The sequence below is a fragment of the Pituophis catenifer genome, unplaced genomic scaffold (assembly GCF_029215685.1).
Source record: "Pituophis catenifer annectens isolate HBS135680 unplaced genomic scaffold, rPitCat1.0.hap2 SCAF_1, whole genome shotgun sequence".
Taxonomy (NCBI): domain Eukaryota; kingdom Metazoa; phylum Chordata; class Lepidosauria; order Squamata; family Colubridae; genus Pituophis; species Pituophis catenifer.
The window spans coordinates 262012083-262030891 of record NW_027256881.1 but is presented as its reverse complement, the minus strand read 5'-3'; the positions used below and the strand labels follow the sequence as shown (position 1 = coordinate 262030891).

Sequence of the window (18809 nt, the reverse complement as noted above, 5' to 3'; positions counted from 1 at the left end):
TGCATACTTGAGTAATCCACTTTCATAATTTATGGTCCCAGTTGTGTACCTTGCCAGGTTTTCTGTATAAATCACTGGCTGAGCTATCTTTGGGAATGGCTGAATTTTTACATATTTTACTGATCAAGCTGCATATTTCATCATTTGAGTTTTTCACACCTAGGTACTTTTGCTGATCAAAGTGCATGGTAAACTGATCAAGTAGGAATTACTTTTAAGCAGAAGCCATGTTCCTGTTCGCTATAGCTATTTTAATATCTCTCTTTATGATTTTCAGGATCTGTCTTTTAGTCTTTTTTGCATAACAGGAATAATTATATTGCATCATGATTATATCTATCTATCTATCTATCTATCTATCTATCTATCTATCTATCTATCTATCTATATTTAAAAAGGCTGTTTTGCATAAGCAGAGGTTCAGCATCAATAAATTTTGTTCACTTAGGCAGCTCTTTTTCATAGTCAACCTACTATTTTTTTAATAATGACTGATAACTAATATTAGCATCATATGCAAAATAAATATAACTGACATTCTTAAGAAATGATTCTGAACTAGAATCTCATAAAATATAGCACTGGGTTCTATATCAGGTATTATGGAAACTGGAGCCCCACTAATGTTGCTTAAATTATGTCAGCATGTTGAGGAAGTGTTTTTTTCTCCTTCATTGCAAATCAATATCAAAGGAAAGTATTCACATCCAAGACCTTGCATTAACTGGAAGTAGCTGACTAATCCCCATGGCTGAATTATAATTAGGAACAATGTGTTAAAATTTAAAACAATTAGGAACAACCTTTAGAATTTGATTGATGAATTTTGGAACTTTTCATCAGAATGAGATGTAATTGACAGTACAGGTAAATCATTGGTGGGAGAGGGAAAGTAGGCCAAAGTTTATAGAAATTAGTGCAGAAGTGTTCAAACTACATCAACTGTTGACTATAAAAATTGCTATGACAGACCCACAAAGGTAGCAGTAATGTTTTGCAAATGCCATTAGACGGAGACCTACCCAGAACCTGCTCATACTTAATTTCTTTAGTGACAGTGTCTAACACACTAGCATGCATATAGATTCTATCAATGTGACTAACATAGTAGAATTACAGAAACAAATACAGTGTGTGACCAACCATATGCTAAATAAATAAATAAATAAATAAATAAATAAATAAATAAATAAATAAATACAGAAACAAACAACAATAGATTCACACACTCAATTAATGCAATCCAGTGAATAAAGTTAGGCATAAAATATCCAATACAATAAAATAAGCTTATATAATTATATTTTATACAGTGAATGCATAGAAACTTATTTATTTCTTCATTTAGTAATGTCGCCGTGTGTGGTGTTTCTAAATGAAGAAATAAATAAGTATATTTCAAGCAATAAAATCACACAAGGAAAATAATGCAATAGTAAAATTGCACATCAAAACTCACTGGCTATCATATTTATGAGATAGACCAGGTTAGAAAATAAGCTCCACGAAGAATACTGGAACTCTATTGTTGCAAGATATGGTAACAGTAATTTTAATTTCTCTCTTCCCCCTCTTTTACTCAAGAAAATCAAGGTAGAGTAATCATGAATTTCTTTCTCATCCCCTTATCCCTTTCAAGGCTATGTTGGTGTTTATCAAACTGTTCTTGCATTCCTTCTTCAAGGAAATCTACATACCCTTCTATGCTGGCAAACATTTTGCATAGATTCTTCTTTTTTTATGCAAGGGCAGAGTCCATTTCCTCCCACCCCAGATCAATCAAGCACTGAACCATTGATTGCAATAGGAACTGACAAAAGAGCTTGTCAACCCAGCCTGACCTAATGGTCAGAGAGACAGAGTGACTGACCCAAAGTCAACCAGCCAGCTGAATAGATGCCTTCAGTAATCACCCCACATGTCTCTAATGACAATATAACATCCAAGAACACCCAGATTATATTACCTTAGTCCTTAGGATAGTACCAGCCTATCAAGCATTGGGGTTAAGGTCATTTCTAGCTATAGAATGCCCAGCAGACAATTTTTGTCTTCTGAAGATTCATTGTAAAGCCATTGGCTCCTTCATCCAGTCTATGCAGTCCAGAAGCACTAATAAAAAAATAATTGCTTTTCCTGATTCAGATGAAAAGGAGAGATAGAATTAAATGTCATCTAGGTTTCATTGCCAATTGGACAGATTAGGGCAACGCAAATATCTCTTCTCCCTGTCTTCCCTCTCTCTCTCTGATAGATTAGATTAGATTGTAGACAGACAGACAGACAGACAGACAGACAGACAGACAAATAGATACAGAACTCATTTCATTTGAAACAATTCTGTCATGATAACATGATGTGAAGGAAGTACATTATTTGCAGACTGATGCATATGCTACATTACATCACTTGATTCTATTTTGATCCTAACCCTCTGACATTCATGCCTCATTATGAAAACTGTGGAAAAGTCATGCATGTGTACTTTTATGTGTGTTTGCATGTTGTATTAGATTTCCTTGCAATGCCGTGGCGCATTAAAGCTGATAGTGTTATTAATTAATCATATTTATCATCTTCCAATGATTTTATTGGATTTGCATTTCCTGAAAATCTTGCATTCATTTACACTGCCCCTATAATCCATTTCATGCTACAGGACAGAACAGTAGCTATTTTGCTTGCTGTTGAAGAGTAGAATGGTTTGGCTTTATACAACAGTGGGAGAAATTGGTTTTAAATTATCCTAATCAATGCTTTCAGTGAAATTGAGCTGTCTTCCTTTTTTCCCCCAGAGAACATAACTCAGGTCCAGTACCTTGCTCTTAATGTGCCAGCAATATTCCTTCTCCAGGTTAAACAGTTCAAATATATGTTTATTACAGCCATCGCATTGTGCCCTCCTTGCTTAATGAATTGTGTTCTCCTTGCTTAACACAGTTGTCTCTCAGATATACAACCTCTTTCATTTAGCTATCTTCTACCTCCATGTACTTTATCTGTCTGCCAGTCCAAATAGAGATTCTAAAAACAAGCACTGGAAAAATACAACTCTGTTTCCAGCATTGATCTTGAAACATTTGCTGAGCTCTGCGGATATGCAAGAATGAACAGAGCAAGGAAATTATCTAGGGAAGATTGCCCTAATCTTTCACACAGTCCTCCAAAATTCCTTTTATTACATTCCACAAAAAAAAAAAATGCTGTGGAAGCAGAGTGTCAATTCACTTTGTAAACCCCAAAGAATCACCTAAACAGGAAAACGTTATTTTTTTCCATCATGAATGAAGATGAAACTTGAACAATCCCTTGATTTTTAAAAGTAGATTTAGAACAGATTCAGAGGGATAGTCACTTGCTCTTTTCTTCGACACTGATTATACAGTAGTGGCCACAATTGTAGAAACCTTTTTGGGAAAAGTGTATTTTCTAAAACTAGCTAATAACACTACTTTTTTTTTGAGTAGTACCATAATATTATATATCAATGGAAAGATAATCAAGAACGTAATGCAATAACTTTTATGAAGGTTTTGCTATTAGAATAGCAGTTACAGTATAAAGAAGAAAACTGAAACATGTAGAAAAAATGAGATATACAAAAATTATCACCATGTCAGTTAATACTTAGTTGGGTAACCTTTAGCATGAATTACGGCCTTACAACATCTTCCCATGGAGTGAACCAAGTCTTTTAGTTCTGCAGCTGTTATAATGTGAAACCAAGATTGAATGATTGCTTCTATTAACTGGGTTTTATTGCTGGGTCACTTCTGACTAACAAGTTTCTTTAGTCAGCTCCATAGATTTTAAATTGGTTAAGGTCTGGGCTATTCCCAGGCCTTTCCAGCAGTGGAATATGGTTATCTTGAAACTCCAAAAAAGGTGGTGTAATTAGTCATCAAACCTCAATAACACACTTTCCCCAAAAGGTTTCCACAATTTTGGCCACTACTGTAAACATTGCATGTTGTGGTTATTGACATTCTCTAGTCTTTATCACAGCTGGAAAGGCATAACGGACTGGGAGTGATAGTTCTTCATAATAAACTGGCCTTTGTTTATCAGTTTTATATTGCACTTTTTCATTCAGGAGCTCAACACCTACACAAAGCTCTTTCCATCAATTTCTTTCCCAATCACAAATTTCTTTGTGGTTGAAAGAAAATAACTATCCCAAAGTCATTCTGTGAATATCAGTGGCTAAGTATGGGCTAGAACTTGGGTCTTCCCTATACCAATTCAATACTTCAATCATTATTTGTTGTACACAGCCCAGAATCACTTCTTGTGAGATTAGCAAATTAATTAATAAATCATTACATCCCACTGGCTTCTGTTCCATGTATTACTCACATTAGAAGGCAAGAGCAAAGCTTTTTTTTTTTAGTCTAGTTGTATTTATTTTGGCATAATAAATTCAGTCTTGGATAAAGAATGATGAAGGATCAGTCCATTATGGAGGAGATGCCAAATCCCAAACTTTGGAAAGGTAGCGGATCCCTGGGGATGCAGCGGATGCATCCCCAAAGGTAGCGGATCCTAGATGGATGCATTTCTTACAGAATCTTGCTTTTATTTAATTAAGTGTTTAAACATTTGTGATATTGTTGGATATATGTTGCCCAGAGTCACATACAACCATATGTGGCAACCATATCAATTTGTTAAATAAATACACTCCAGAAAAGCATTCAAAGTAAGTCAAGAATGGAACAACTATATATGTAGTTATCTCCAAAATTCTGCATTCTGTCATTTTTCTGTAGATAATATTAATGGCAAGAGAATTGGATCTAGGACATTCAAAGTGTCTCTTCCCAAAAAAGTAACAAGGTAGCAGAGATATAGTGTCTGCTATTTCAAGACAGACACTTCTGAAAATCTATCCTTTTCTCCACAGATAGATTTTTATCTAGAGCAGGAGAATTCAGGATCTTGGGGTGAATTCTTTTCCGCAGATTTTTTTTGGAGAATGTAATGTAATAAGTTGCTGCTTTCACAATTGTTATGTGACAAGCTGCATTAGCTCTTCTTTCTTGGCTTTGTTATTTTGTGCATACCATGGGTCAACAAAAGGTATTTCATGATATACATAACAATAGATAAGACAGTGTATTTTTTACTATCAGCATGTAACAATTGAATCCTTTGCATAACTGCTAAAGAGAACTTCCAATGCTTCCCTAAATTATGCTTCATTCTACTAATGTGCTTAGCATAATCTGGAGATAGATATATTAATTATTTTATTTAATTATAGTTTCATACTCAATGGAATAGATAAGATCTAATCAACAACTGGAAAATTTCCAGTTTCAGTTTAGCAATTTAATGTCTGATTGTCCCATTAAATCAATGTCATAAAACCACACAATATTAATTAAACATATCTTTGGTCTGTGGGAGGCTTACCTTTTTCATTCTTAGAATTATTGTAATATTCACCTAGACACCTACATACAATAGGATGGGGCAATAAAAGTAAATGTAATCTCAGTTGTATGAGCTTCTTGAGCTAGAATAATTAAATCACATTATTTATTTATTTTGCCATGTATAATAGTAATGAAAAAAATCTGCTCCTGTCTATAGTTAATAAATGTGTTCATAAATTTTTACAGCCTTATTCTCAAGTGCTAGTTAACTCAAACATTTTTTCCCCTTGTTTTATATTCTGGGTACAGTGAAGGTATTTTCTCCATCTTTTATATATTTGAGTTATCATGACAGACAAAGAGGACGAATGAAAAATGGCACTACAAATTTTATTTTAGCATTGTTAGCTATGCTGGGCACAATAGATTTATCCAGGTTAAAAGCTCATCCTAAGAATCAGGTTCTTTCACCAACTTCAACATGATGTAATATATCCAACTTTGTTTTTAGCATTAAAAGTTTTCCTTTATATTTGGGGCAAACTGGTTGAGGAAGATGTTAATGTCCATTTTGATCAAATAGTAATAGTAGCACAAAAGAAGTAGGGGAAGGAATGCACAGCTAGAACCACACAACACAATGGTAAATGTGTGAACGAGGGCAGAAAGCATTTTTGGCACAAAAATGCTTAAGCCATTTTGACAGGATGAAATCTTGGCATGTTTCTCTGGCACAAATTGATTTTGCTGGCCCAGCTGTCATAATAGCCCTTTTTTATTTTTATTTTTTGCATCAAGTAAATTCTTGGAGAAAAGATTATCAGTCATATAATAACAAATCCACATAACATGAGGGAAACACGTGCTGAAATTATTGCACTGTGAAAAAGGAAAATGTTATCTGAAGCATGTGCCATATTGTTCATTCACCCATAAAGCACATGCAAATGGGCATTTCAGGTTCATATTTGTCAAAGCATTGGGGGAGAAATCTATTTCTAATTGAGCTGAAAATAAACTCATCCTGAGACTGGCATTCATTAGAAGGCAAGAAATGATGAGAGAAACTCATGAAATGGTTTTGATATTAGGGTTATGGGTTTGGCTTTATGAAAATAAATCTTAGAAGGTCTGAGTTTAAACACATATTCCCACAGTCCCTACATAACTTGGGGTGAAATTTATTTTCCAATTTGGAATAACCATGTTGTTCCTTGGCAATATTTTGTGAGTCATTTGCTATTGCTTTCTTTCTAGAATTGAGAAAGTTTGACTGATTGATACGTGTGTGTTTTTTTTCCTCTGAGAGGAACTAACAGACATTACTCCAGATGACCAACCTGCTTTCCACTTAGTAAAGGTAAAAGGTAAAGGTTCCCCTCACACATATGTGCTAGTCATTTTTAATCGCTATTTCTAAGCTGAAGAGCCAACGCTATCCAAAGATGTCTCCATGGTCATCTGGCTGGCATGACTAAATGCCAAAGGCGCATGGAACGCTGTCACCTTCCCACCAAGGTGGTCCCTATTTTTCTACTTGCATTTGTTACGTGCTTTCGAACTGCTAGGTTTGCAGAAGCTGGGACAAGTAATGGGAGCTCACCCCATTACCCAGCACTAGGGATTCAAACCGCTGAACTGCCAACCTTTCGATCAACAAGCTCAGCATCTTAGCCACTGAGCCACCGCATCCCATTCCACTTAGTAGGGAAAGCTTATTGTTTCTTCTAAGGAGGACAATGCTTACTGCAGACCATCCTTCAGAGAAAAGATGTATACTCTTCATTGCACTGCTAATTGCATAAAGAGCTAACATAAAGGGCCAACAGTCAGTTCCTCGCAAATCATGTTCCTCTCAGTTTAGATTTATATTTTTACCTTTACTAAGTGAAACACTGATAGAGCTACTATTATTCTCGATGCAATCTAGTGTATGTGAGAACTAAGTCAATATGTAGGAAAAGAAGATATAGTAGATTGCCAATTGTTATATATACAGCATAATCTCTTAGTTTCACTGTTGCATTATTTAAAAAGGAAATAAATCGCCAAATGGATGATGAGATATTATGCTAATAGGGGATGAGGACTTCTTAATTATTGTAGAACAAATAAGCTTTTATCGCTATGACAACTACAAGTCCATCTGCATAAGACAAAGAATTGAGTGTTTCTATCCGAGAAATACAGATGTGCAATTTGAATTGTTCTCCTTCCTACAATTTCCCTTAGGCCATATTTATATCCTAGGAACAAGTCATATGAAACCGAATGGGACTTGTTTCTGAGGAGGCCTGAGTAAACAGATAGATATCTTGATGCGGTTGGTAAAAAAGGCTTATAATCACAGCAAAACTCTAGCCCTCTGAAGGGTATTGCACATCACAGCTTGATAAGATTTTTTTTTTAAAAAAAAGAAACCTTGTTTTCTCTGACTATCTTATCAATAACTGTGGTAGTTCTAGTAGACCCATCACCCTCCTTGCCTTCATGGATGTTGCTAAGACTCTGCTCTCTGACCCCCTCCCCTACATTGGGTCAACAGGGGAGGAAAGCCCACGTGTCATTTTGTGATGGGGCTGTTGTGGTGTTTGGTATCATTAAGGGACTTTTAAATTGATATCGTTATTTCTTTATCTGTTGTTAGCTGTCTGGATGTAATATAATGTAATGGATGTAATAGCTGTTCTTTGATGTAATATGATTTATCAGTTCAATAGGAGCTTTGCTGGATCAAAATATTGACTCACCTTATCCAGTATGTTCTTTTCTCCCAGAACCAATGAGATAGCTCTGGGACATTCACAAGTAAAAGCTGCCCATGCTGCTAATGGTAGTTGAGAAATCAACAGGGACAGATACAAAAATGTTTGCATCTTTCCATCATAGATATGTTTCATGCCATTTCAACAACAATCTGCAGTTTAAAAATACTGCGATAGCAACTTGCCTTATTTTTTTTTTAAAAAAAAAAATGTGTTTTGAATGTAATTATATAAAGGTATTTTTGTCTCCATTTTATCCTGACTTTTATTAAGTCAAACCAAAACAATCTGTTCACATCTCTTTAATCAATACTGTAATTAAATACTGCTTAAATTTTCTGTATCCATATAAAACTACAGAAAATTTACCTGGTTTAATTATGAACTAGGATAGCTTTTATATATTTATTCATGTGCTGTTGAATGCATATTTATTTTCTGTTCTTTGCATTCACACCTTTCCTTCAAATCTTAAGTAAAGTAAAGTAAAGTAAAGTAAAGTAAAGTAAAGTAAAGTAAAGTAAAGTAAAGTAAAGTAAAGTAAAGTAAAGTAAAGTGTAAAGTAAAGTAAAGTAAAGATGGACAGACATTTTCTCAAACATGAAACCCTCATTTAGGCAAGTATGATTCTATGAATCATTCCTACATGTGTTTAAAAACACAAATCAATTGTGTATGAATTATTGATTTCTAAATTAGAGGTGATTGTTTAATACCATTTTTTCCACTTTTCAGATTGGCAACGCTTGTTTAGGAAGCCAGAGTAATGTAACAGATCCTAGCATGCAGGTATGAATCCTGTATTTTTTACACATTCTGATCACCCAAATTAACTTCCTTCTTTCTCCCTTGTTATATGAATCATCAGCTTTGAAAGAGACACCATTTTCTCTACAATGTTATTTTTATCCTCGGGTTTTTTTTTTTCTGTTTTTTGTTTTGCTTTGTCTGAAACCACATTTCTAAACTTACAGCTCTAAATTATCTGAGGCAAATCTTTCAGGAAGATGTATTGATGTAGGAAGAAGACAATGAAGAAAAACTTAAAATTAAGGCCCTCCTATCACGACTTTTTATTCATTATCCATATTAGTTAATATTGGTATAGTCCGGTATTTTTTACTTTATATTGAAATAATCTGGTATTTTTAATTTATTGTTACTTTGGCAGTTTAATTTGGCAACATGTTCCTATTTTAGTTTGTAGAAATCAATACTGGATAAAAATGTAGAAGCCAGCAGTCAGGGCATTCATAACTGAATTCATAACAATAATGTTTATTGGACCCGTGTCCCTCCTGGTTGGTACTGGCCTCCCGGGAGGTTACACGAGGCTGGCTCCAGGGGATTATAAATGCTTCTCTGAGTGAGGGTGTCTTTCCCGCCGCCTTGAAAGAGGCGGTTGTGAAGCCCCTCCTCAAGAAGCCTTCCCTGGACCCGGCTATATTATCAAATTATCGTCCAGTCTCCAATCTTCGCTTTGTTGCGAAGGTTGTTGAGAGTGTGGTGGCGCGACAACTACCCCGATACCTGGATGAAGTTGTCTATCTGGATCCGTTCCAGTCGGGCTTCAGGTCACGATACAGCACAGAAACGGCATTGGTCGCATTGGTGGATGATCTCTGGAGGGCTCGGGACAGAGGTTGCTCCTCTATCCTGGTCCTATTAGATCTCTCAGCGGCTTTTGATACCATCGACCATGGTATCTTACTGCACCGGCTGGAGGGGTTAGGAATAGGGGGCACTGTTCTTCGGTGGTTCTCCTCCTTCCTCTCTGACCGTTCGCAGTTTGTGTTGGCAGGGGGGCAGAGGTCGACCTCGAGGCACCTTATTTGTGGGGTGCCGCAAGGGTCAGTCCTCTCACCCCTTCTGTTCAACATTTATGTAAAACTGCTAGGTGAGATCATCCGTGGTTTTGGGGTGAGTGTTCATCAGTATGCTGATGACACACAGCTATACATCTCCACCCCAGACCACCCCAATGATGCCCTTGCTGTGATGTCCCGTTGCCTGGAGGCCGTGCGGATCTGGATGGGGAGAAACAAGCTCAGACTCAACCCCTCCAAGACCGAGTGGCTGTGGCTTCCGGCGTCCCGGTATAGTCAGCTGGTACCATCACTGACAATAGGGGATGAGATCTTGCTCCCCACAGAGAGGGCCCGCAACTTGGGTGTCCTCCTGGATTCACGGTTATCTTTAGAAGACCATTTGACGGCCGTGGCCAGGGGTGCCTTTTATCAGGTTCGCCTGATCCGCCAGTTGCGTCCCTTTCTGGATCGGGACGCCTTGCGCACGGTCACTCATGCCCTAGTTACCTCCCGTATGGACTACTGTAATGCTCTCTACATGGGGCTCCCCTTGAAAAGCACCCGGAGGCTCCAACTGGTCCAGAACGTAGCCGCGCGGGTGATTATGGGCGCAGCTCATTACGCCCATGTAACACCTCTCCTACGCGAGCTGCACTGGCTCCCGGTGGTCTTCCGGGTGCGATTCAAGGTGTTAGTTATCACCTTTAAAGCGCTCCATGGCTTAGGACCTGGGTACCTACGAGACCGTCTTTTGCCACCAATAGCCTCCCACCGACCAGTTCGTTCTCACAGGGAGGGACTACTCAGGGTACCGTCAGTCAAATTATGTCGACTGGCGACTCCCAGGGGGAGGGCCTTCTCTGTGGGGGCTCCAACCCTTTGGAATGAACTGCCCCCGGAGATACGGAATATCCCTGATCTCCGTGCTTTCCGCCGTGCCCTCAAGACCCTGATGTTCCAACAGGCAGGGCTAAACATACAAACATGCAAATGATTTTTTAAATGTTATCTAATTCTGGGTTTTATTTAATTGACCAAACTAAGTAACAATTTTAATTAGCAATTTTATGATGTTTGTGTGTCTATATTTTTCTTGACTGTACACCGCCTTGAGTCCTACGGGAGAAAGGCGGTATAGAAATATAATAAATAAATAAAATAAATAAATAAATAACTACATATGAATCACTTTGCTGGAGTAACCCTCTTGTACTAAAGGCATTCTACCCAAAGGAGAAGAATAAACAATTTGAACAATATAACCACCGAGACATAGATTTGTGATGACTCACATGTTGATATGCCTCTTTGTTGTGACGCTGCAGATATCACAACCATCTAGTTAGATTTCTGGAGAGTGTTGAAATAGAGATCAATGTCCACAAGGACATCAGTAATCTTGTAATCAATCAATCGTAGAAGACAAATGTAGGCTATTGAGAAGTTCAGGACTACCAGAATATTTTCATTCTCAGAAATTATATTTATATCCTATGCAGGGTTACAGAGAATGGAATCCAAAATTTCAACATGTGGTTCAATTAATGACACTATACTAAGATATTTAAAGACATATTTTACATGCTTTTAAGTAGAAAATGATTGATTTGTCATAGCAGGTATCTCATCTCTATATTCCAATGTTACTGCAATTTTCATCTTCATTTTCTAGAAATAAATTTAGTCTTATAGTCTTTAGTCCTAACCACTTTTCAACACACTAAGAAATTTGGAAGTATTGTAGCATAATCTAATAGATAATAGGGAAAGTTCAATTTTACAGATAAACATGTTATTTGCAACAAAGTTTGTATATTTTTCTTCTCTCTGTTCTTTCCTGTTATAAATTTAAGATGGTAGTGGTCTGTCTTCCTTGCCGTGTCTATATTGGCAAAAATATATAGAACGTCTTGATAATATACTATTACAAAACAATTCTGTTCTTCTCTGCTGCACTCCAACAGTCTACCAAGTGATAGGATTATATTAGAAAAAAAGAATAATTTCTAGATTTTCCATCCTAGTCCATATTTTCCCAAGACGTTAATAAAGCATTTTCTGAAAAATCTTCCTAGTGCACAGACATGGGTGTTTAGCTATTTAATGAGAAATATTTGCTAGATTGCCTTGTTACTGTGGATTCCACTTTATATGAATGTATAACCCAGGCATACAAATTCTCATTGTGCTCCATTTTCAACTGCTCTGTTCTCCACTCACACAAACCAGTTGTACAATGTCTTCCCTTTAGCCACATATTTCTTTCCCCAAGCTAATCCGATTTGGGGGGGAAAGACAGCAATTCATTATGTTATTTCTGCTATATGAATTATCATGGCTGATCAATAGGCAAGTACACAAATGTGTGGAATTATTTTTAGTTAGGAAGGATTTGGCAGCTGATAATTTTCTTCTATTTTTCTATTTTTTTTTTACACTTCTGCAAAGGAAATATTCTTTATTGGCAATGGCAGTTTTGCAGTGCAACATAATCTATTTATTTGCATTTCAAAGGGCCTTAATTGTCCAAATTGGAGAGTTTCCCTTTGAAGCTTATTCTTTGGTGTCCAAACTTATGTTTTCATTCCTTGCAAGTCCCATTGTAACATTTGAATATTGATTGTGTTTTCTTCATTATACCCACAGAAATCACACAGTCCCCCATGGATTAAACCAGAAAATAACAAATCAACCGAGAGAAAAGGAAGCAATGCTGAAGAGTCAGCTAAAATCAATGAAAAGTCTCTGTAAATGCCATCTTGCTATCTTTAAAATGTTATTCATTTGCTATCGTCTTCATCTTTTTAGTCCAGAGGCATGAAAATGTACCAGGTTTCTAGAGCATGCAATTTTTTCACTATTTTATGGATGTTTGTAAATTAGTCAAGAAATTTCTGGAATAGATTGACTACTAGTATCTTTCAGCAATAATCCAACACAAATGGATGTTTGAAAAAAAAATGCTTTGTAATACAGTCCAGTTTTTTGAAATATTATTCAGCCCTGATCTGTAACTTGCTTATTATAAATCACTCTGTTTTGTAAAGAAAAGCTATTAAGAAGTTTTATTTTATTAACCAATTCTGTTTTGTAAGTATCTTTATTGTGTACTAAGGTCAAAGTAGAGGAACAAGTGACTCTACACATATGCATATATTCACTCTGACACAGTAGTGTCTGTATTTCAGAACAAAATACTCTGGAATTTTGATCCTCTGGAATTGTTATGTAGTAGAATCATGTGTGCAGAGCAATATTTATTATCCAAACAACTATGGAAAGTTTTGGAGATTACATCTAATCAAATAAAATAGATTTTAAAGTAGATTAGTATGGAAAACAGCTCAGAAAAAGATTGGTAGTAATTAAATCTTGTTAAAAGTAAATGGGGCTTAAGATGATCAGTTCATGTTCTATAAAATTGTACAGAAAGCACAGTTGGTTAAAATGGTTGAAGCAATATATTTAAGAATCATTGTCTTTGAACTTAACCTATTTCTTAGTTATACTCTTCATATGGATTTCATGACTTTGAATTCCTCCTATGTAATTACCAGTATGTCCAGACATATAAATAATTATTTTTTTACATAATAGGTAATTAGAATTCAGAGGAAGAAATGGTGCTCATTTAATGCAGACATACTAATTTCCTATTATCAGAAGTTTGCCTTCTAGATGTTTGCCAATAGTAATAATGATCACATGGTTAACATGTGAAAATTTGTTTTTAGGAAGTTGTAATTTTTCCTACATTGTACTAATAACAGCTATTGCTAAAAATAATGATTATGAACAACTTCCTTACACTAACACAGTACATCCTATACAACTGGTTTCCAATCTTTAGCAGTGCACTGAACAGAACTTGTGAAAATTCCATATTAATTTGATTGGGGAATGGAATATCCTTGTCCCTTATTAATGGAGATAGAATCCCATAGAGACATCATATGTCACACACTCATAGTCTATAATTCTAGTTTTCATTTTACATGAGATTCCTCTTTGCCATCTGTTCATCTTCATAACCACTCTCTGAAACAAAGAGCTAAAGCAAGCTAAACACTATTGGTGAATTGCTTGGCCCTTTAAGGGCCCTGTGACTAGAGATACCAAAGGTACCATCTTCAATTCCCATGTCATGAGCATGAGGATGGGGATGGGGGTGGTGAAAAAAGCTGGCAAAGTTTTACTTATTGCTGTAGTGATTCATGAACAGAGTGTAGTCTTGACAAGGCACTGAAGACGTGTCAGCAATGGCAAAGTCAATATGGTTTCTAGTAAGTAAAAAGAAGGAAGCAGTATGGTTCCACCTTCAGTTCCATCCCAAACCCCCTAATTCTTCTTAGTGCAGCAGCAGAAGCTCCTCACACATACTGTATACTTACATAGGACTATCCAAATGGTATTTAAGCCATAATGGTGCAATGGTTAGGATGCAGTATTGCAGGCTTAACTCTGCTCACCACCAAGAGTTTATTCTTGACAGGGTTCAAAGTTGACTCAGCCTTTCAATCTTCTGAGGATGGTAAAATGAGGATCCAGATTGTTGGAGGCACTATGCTTACATTTGTAAACTGCTCAGGAACACACAACATAAACGAGTGTGGATCAGGTTAGTATATATAAAAGTATGAAAAGAAAATAACTTGATAGCTGACACAGTGTAAAACACTATGGAGCGTTATATGTCTAAGTGCTTTGCTATTGCTAATTAAACCCCACGGTATTTGGCAAGCAGCATAATCAACTTTAGCTATTTTAATGATTTCCAAACCATATATTGAACCCTTATAAAGAGAAGTAGTAAGTATGAGCACGTTAGTTCTAACCTCTCTTGTCATTATCCTCCTTGGTCTCTATATATAAATAATGAATTTTTGCACCCAGCTCTATTAACCATGATAGTTCTCCACAGAATTAAGACCACTGATTTTCCAGTTTTAACCTGAAGGGAAGGAAATGAAGGGAGTAGAAGTAGAATTAGCCCATTCCTACTGCCTTTCTTCTATGCAAAAAGTAACACTTGAAGAAATAAAAAAAATAACTCATTATATTTATACTTAACAGTCCCAGGTAAATATCATATTCGGTACTTTGTAATTTAGAATGGTTGTCATGATCTTGAGTGTAAGTGGCATTGTATGGGAACTACTAGTAAACATGCACAGGATTGCATTGGCAGTGATGTCTAACTTTATTTACTTCTAAGATATTTTTAAAGTCAGAATTACCATCTCTGCTGCTGTCATATAAGTGCAATGTAAGAATTAGAGTTCAGAATTATTCTTGATGTACTTTACTGACAGCCAGTTCCACATTTTAGAGGACAATTTAAGTTTTAGCACAACCATTGAGAAGGGTTATGCAATAAAAAGGCAATTATTGCTGTAGCTCACAAATGGATTATACAGCATAACAAGGAACACAAAGCATAAATGAGTGTAGATGAGGTTAGTCTATACAAAAATATGAAAAGAAAATCATCTGATAGCTGACAATCTCTTTAATCATAAGGAAATACACTGTACCCTAATAACGTGCTTATCCATCTTCTGATTCATCTCCTTGGTAGAAAATCCATGGTTATAAGATTAGAGAAAAGACACAAATGTGAGTTGCTTAACTATTTCCCACAGTTATAGTTACACATTTTGGAGCCTTCTTTCATTGGGTATGAATATGTTTCTTCATGTAATACGTACCACTGAGAATTTAAATTGCCCAGTTAGACATTTCAAAAGAGATTACAAACACCATTCCTAAAAATAAAACTTGTGGCAGCATCCAAGAGCCTTGGTGGCACAGCAGACTAAAGCACTGTTAAGTAGCACCAGCTGCCTGCAATTACTGCAAGTTCGAATCTCACCAGGTTCAAGGTTGACTCAGCCTTCCATCCTTTCGAGGTAGGTAAAATGAGGACCCGGATTGTGGGGGCAATAAGCTGACTTTGTATAAAAAAGAACACCGCTGGGGTGGGGGGGCGAAAGCCCTACTAAGCAGGTATATACAAAAGTATGAAGGCTATTGCTTAATGCATTGTAAGCCGCCCTGAGTCCCCGGAGAAAGGCGGCATATAAATCGAACCAATAAATAAATAAATAAATAAATAAATAAATAAATAAATAAATAAATAAATAAATAAATAATCAATCCACTATTTCACATTCAATAAAGGAGTAGAGGTTTTTGTAATGGGACACAGTGATGACCTACACCAGGGGTCTGCAACCTTAAACACTCAAAGAGCCATTTGGATCCGTTTCCCACAGAAAAGAAAACACCGGGAGCCACAAAACCCTTCCCATGCCTGACTATTTTCTGAGTGGCCACAAAACTAGCATATGTAGTTGAATTAAACGTTCTGTTTTCTTCTGAAACTTTTCTTTTCTTGGATTTATCCATGGTTGGCCTTCCGGGGGTTGAAAAGCTCAATAAATTGTGTGCTGGCGGGTGTTGTACATTGGCTGTTATGATGCATATTTTGAGTGACAGGGAGCCACAGCAGAGGGGTGAAAAAGCCACATGCGGCTCCAGAGCTGCAGGTTGCTGATCCCTGACCTACACATTCAGTAAAATCAGCCTTTTAGAGTAGAGAGACCTAATATCTACTAGCTCAAAGATCATATCAGTCTTTTTTATAGATATAGATTTATATAGATTTTTACAGATATATAGATATTTTATAGTGGTATACTGCAGAAGTGGATGGTGACAGAATCTCTTCTGGGAGAGGGTTTCAGGCATTTTACAGAGTAAATTGATGTCTTGCAAAAAAGCAACAGTGTTTGTTTTGTGTTTGTATGATTTCTGCCATATCTACTCTAGAAGCGCTATGGTGGGTCAAAGTAGGAATGCTTGCAGATAATTACACAGCCACACTTCTTGCCCTCTTTATTAGAGTCTGGTATAAAGTGGAGCTAAATTACGGTAGTGAATCTAAACATTCACTTTTCTTTTTCTTCCAGTGCACTAGTTTGTTTTGGAGTGGTTCAGAACATTTGAAGAAAATATCTACGAAGCTGCCTTCTCAGCTTCTATAGCATTTGATTTTCTCAGGTGTATTGTCTGCAGGAAGAATAGAATAATTATTTTAGTTCCCATGACAACTTTATCATTACCCATTGAAACGTCTTTGCCAAAAGTTACCTTAAGGCAGGCAGTTGAAATTCACTTGGCACTGACAGAGGCAATTCTTTCTCAATGGATTTTGATTGTGAGGAATTGTTAAGTTTATATTTATAAACTTAACAATTAGCAGGAATGGGGGATTTTAGTGTGAACTTTTGAATCAGTACCCAAGTCAACAATCTATTCCCTTCAAAAAAATATTTTTCCCTAAAATTCAGAAATACAATTCTTCTGTATTAGAAGATATGACTACACAAAGAGAAACAATTTTCTGGTTATAACTATCTGAACCCTTTCAGCAGGGATGAAATGCTACTGGTTCGCACCAGTTTGGGAGAACTGGTAGTGATAAAAACTACCGGTTCAGGTGAACCAGTAATAAAAAATAGCTACTGGTTCAGGCAAACCGGTATTTCCAATGATCAGCTGTGCCGTGCGGTTTATATTCACTAGAAAGCAGAAAATCCTGCTTTCTAGGGAAGCTAAATCGCACAGCACAAATGTTCTCCCCCCTCGCTGTTTTACTTACCTAGTGAAGTCTTCTTTTTCTGCGCGAAGTGTGCATCTGGTGTGTACTGTGCATGCGCGTGCAGTGTGCTTTTGACACACACTGTGCATGTGCATGCACAGCGCGCTTTCACAGGCAGCGAACCAGTGACGATCCACAGAGGATTTCACCACTGCCTTTCAGTCTAGCTTTAGGCTGGGGTATAGCACTGAAATGGCATTGATCACACTTAATGACCTTTGAGGGCTCAGGATGGAGGTGATGCAACAATTCTGGTCTTCCTGAACCTCTCAGAGGCTTTCAGTACCATCAACCATGGTATCCTTCAGGATCAGCTTCTGGGGCCAGGAGTGGGAGGCACTGCATTATGATAGTTCTCTAGGTGATAAGACCTCAAGCTTTATGTCCCTGCAATGTGGAGTATTCCAGGATTTGAATATTTCACCACTTCTTTTTAACATCTACATGAAATTGCTAGGAAGATCATCTGTTGATATGGGGTCCAGTATCCTGTTGTTGATACCCAATTACACAGTTCCAGCCTTAGCTGGTCTGATGGCAGTTGAGTGCTGCTGAGTGGCTGTAGGCTGTAGGCTATAAGGGTATAGATTGAGAGGAACCAGCTTCAACTCAAGCCTATCAAGATGGAGTAGTTCTGGGGTTTTGACCCCCAGGTCCAGGTGACATTTCATCTTTGATTCTGACAAGGTGGCACTTCCCCAGACTGAACTAGTGTACAATTGGGGTTTTTCTTCCTCCTCAAGGAGCAGGTGGCAACTGTGACTAGGGGAAATTTTCCCTAATTCATCTAGTGTGCCATTTGCATCCTCTTCTGGACTGGGAAATCTTGCTCATGAACACTCATGCCTTGATTACCTCTCATTTGGATTACTGCAATGTGCTCTGCATGGGGCTGCTCTTGAAGACCACCCAGAAAGTTCAACTGTTCCAGAATACAACAGTGCATACAATGTTGGATGTCCCTAGGTTTACACCTCTGTTATGTAAGCTACACTGGCTTCCAATTCCTTTCTAAATGCAATTCAAGGCATATGGGGTTGGCATAATAATTACTGTATTTTTTGGAGTATAAGACGCACCTTTTTCCCCCCTAAAAGGGGGTGAAAATTTAGGTGCGTCTTATACATTGAATGTAGCCCTGCCCACCCACTGGCCCCCACCCTTTGGCCTCTGCCTCACAGCAGTTACCTCCTTG

General features: G+C 37.1%; 1 protein-coding gene across 1 annotated transcript in view; it reads left to right on the top strand.

Moving 5' to 3' along the window:
* The window catches only part of LUZP2 (leucine zipper protein 2), a 386482-nt gene extending 373669 nt beyond the window's left edge, over positions 1-12813 (top strand). The window contains exons 11-12 of the mRNA XM_070957545.1: positions 8879-8932; positions 12598-12813. Of these exons, the coding sequence (XP_070813646.1) occupies positions 8879-8932; positions 12598-12702 (159 nt within the window). The 3' untranslated portion in view covers positions 12703-12813. The remainder of the gene's footprint in view (positions 1-8878; positions 8933-12597) is intronic.
* Positions 12814-18809: the final 5996 nt, after the last annotated feature.